General features: G+C 40.9%; 1 protein-coding gene across 2 annotated transcripts in view; it reads left to right on the top strand.

Moving 5' to 3' along the window:
• Positions 1-407: 407 nt before the first annotated feature.
• The window catches only part of LOC106535496 (dnaJ homolog subfamily C member 5), a 16,728-nt gene continuing 15,400 nt past the window's right edge, over positions 408-1,735 (top strand). Inside the window, exons 1-2 of one of the 2 annotated variants that reach the window (XM_014032506.1) lie at positions 408-549; positions 845-974. In XM_014032506.1, coding sequence (XP_013887960.1) covers positions 862-974 — 113 coding nt within the window. In that variant the 5' untranslated portion in view covers positions 408-549; positions 845-861. Of the gene's footprint in view, positions 550-844; positions 975-1,735 lie in introns of those variants that run through there. The other variant, XM_014032507.1, reaches the window with a different exon arrangement.

Below are 1,735 nucleotides of genomic sequence, written 5' to 3'. Positions count from 1 at the left end.
ACATACATACATACATACATACATACATACATACATACATACATACATACATACATACATACATACATACATGTATATGCATTGATCACTCTGTTTTGCAAAATATACTGTATTACTGGGTACCTTTAACCCCAATAATATTTAAATACACACAACCACGTGCTCTTACACATGTAGCTRTGCTAGCTGTATGTATAATGTTTGCAGCTAAAGAAAGTCACTTCAGCTTTCAGCGAGTTATGATTTATTAAACGTGTTGAAACTTAATTGTGCCTGCTGCACAGATCACACTGAGGGGAGGGGACGACCGTACCAAGATGGCGGCCCCACGTCTCATCTCGTGCCATTTTTTCTTTATTTTTTACCCAGAATGCCTTTCGCACTGAAGCTTCCGGGACGGCGTGCAGGACGACAGGGAGGGAGGGGGTGGAGGAAAGTTTGAGACTTTCGCTTCACGATAAAGTTGAACATTTTTAGTTCAAAGTCAGTGAAGTGGTAACTGTCGGACTCTATGACTCGGCGGGAAACCATCTTATTTATTTTGCATCGGTACGTGAGCTTTACCTGTTTTTAACAACACCAATAACCACGATTGACGATAAAAAGTTAGTGAAACTGCTGCTAGTTTAACGGAGGTACGACCTGCACGGATGGTTAACAAGTTAGTAAAACTAGTAAATTACTTGAGTCATAATCATGTGTTAAAGTTTACCTCTGAACTACCAGTTACACAATGTTAAGGCTTCAATACGCGACATTTACTTCCTCAGCAGAGGTTTACTCATTTACTTGTATCAGTAATTATTGTTTTAATGGCTGAGTTTGTATTTGTTTTGTTCGGCAGCCACATTGTCGTGAATCATGGAGGATCCGAACAGACCTCAGAGGAGACTGTCCAGGACAGGACAGAACCTGTACAGGGTCCTGGGCCTGGAGAAAGGAGCCTCCCCCGACGACATAAAGAGGGCCTACAGGTGTGTACGGAAGTGCTGACAGGAACCACAACATACCACAGCTTACAGCAACATCCCTATAACTGAAACACTTACAGCCATTTATGTTGGCTAATGTTGATCACAGTGAAAGCTTTTAATAATTAATAATTAGTCCATCCAGTTAACAATTAAAACACAGCTTTATGCAGTGAGTTACAGAGCAGGGGTGTACAAAGTCTRGCCCACAGGCCATTTATGACTCCCAATGTGGCCCTGAAATGCACTTAAGAATGGTATCACTTTGTCACACAGGCTTAGGAAGTTCCTGCAGGTTTTTACATACTTGTAGGATATTTTTACAGTTTTTTTAGGTTTATCAGAAAAAAAACTTCTTAAAATTAGTAGTAACAAATGCAAAACAATTTATTATATTTAGTTATCACATTAAAGATGCAGTCTGTAACTTTTTAAAAAAATTATTTTTGACATACAGTATTTGTTAAAACTGTCACAATGTCCTGACAGATTGATATTAGACAGATAATTTCTGGTGGAAAAAGAAAAAGTCCTCTGGCTCCACCTGGTGGTCCTACGAAGTACAAGCCACAAACTGCCTGTTGTCTTCAGCATCATCTGTAAGCTCAGCTACAGATCCTCCTGGCCAGAAACAAGACTCCTGCCTGCAGAATATATGGTTTGATGAGTGGAAGGTAGGGTTGAGGTTGAGATGCAGATGTCCTGCTGAGGTTCTCAGGAGCTGAACCCACGCTGCTGCGCTGCGTCTCCCAGTGACCTGCGTG

The sequence above is a fragment of the Austrofundulus limnaeus genome, unplaced genomic scaffold (assembly GCF_001266775.1).
Source record: "Austrofundulus limnaeus strain Quisiro unplaced genomic scaffold, Austrofundulus_limnaeus-1.0 Scaffold1471, whole genome shotgun sequence".
NCBI lineage: Eukaryota > Metazoa > Chordata > Actinopteri > Cyprinodontiformes > Rivulidae > Austrofundulus > Austrofundulus limnaeus.
Note: the sequence above shows the minus strand (reverse complement) of the source record. Positions and strands in the feature narration are given on the sequence as shown.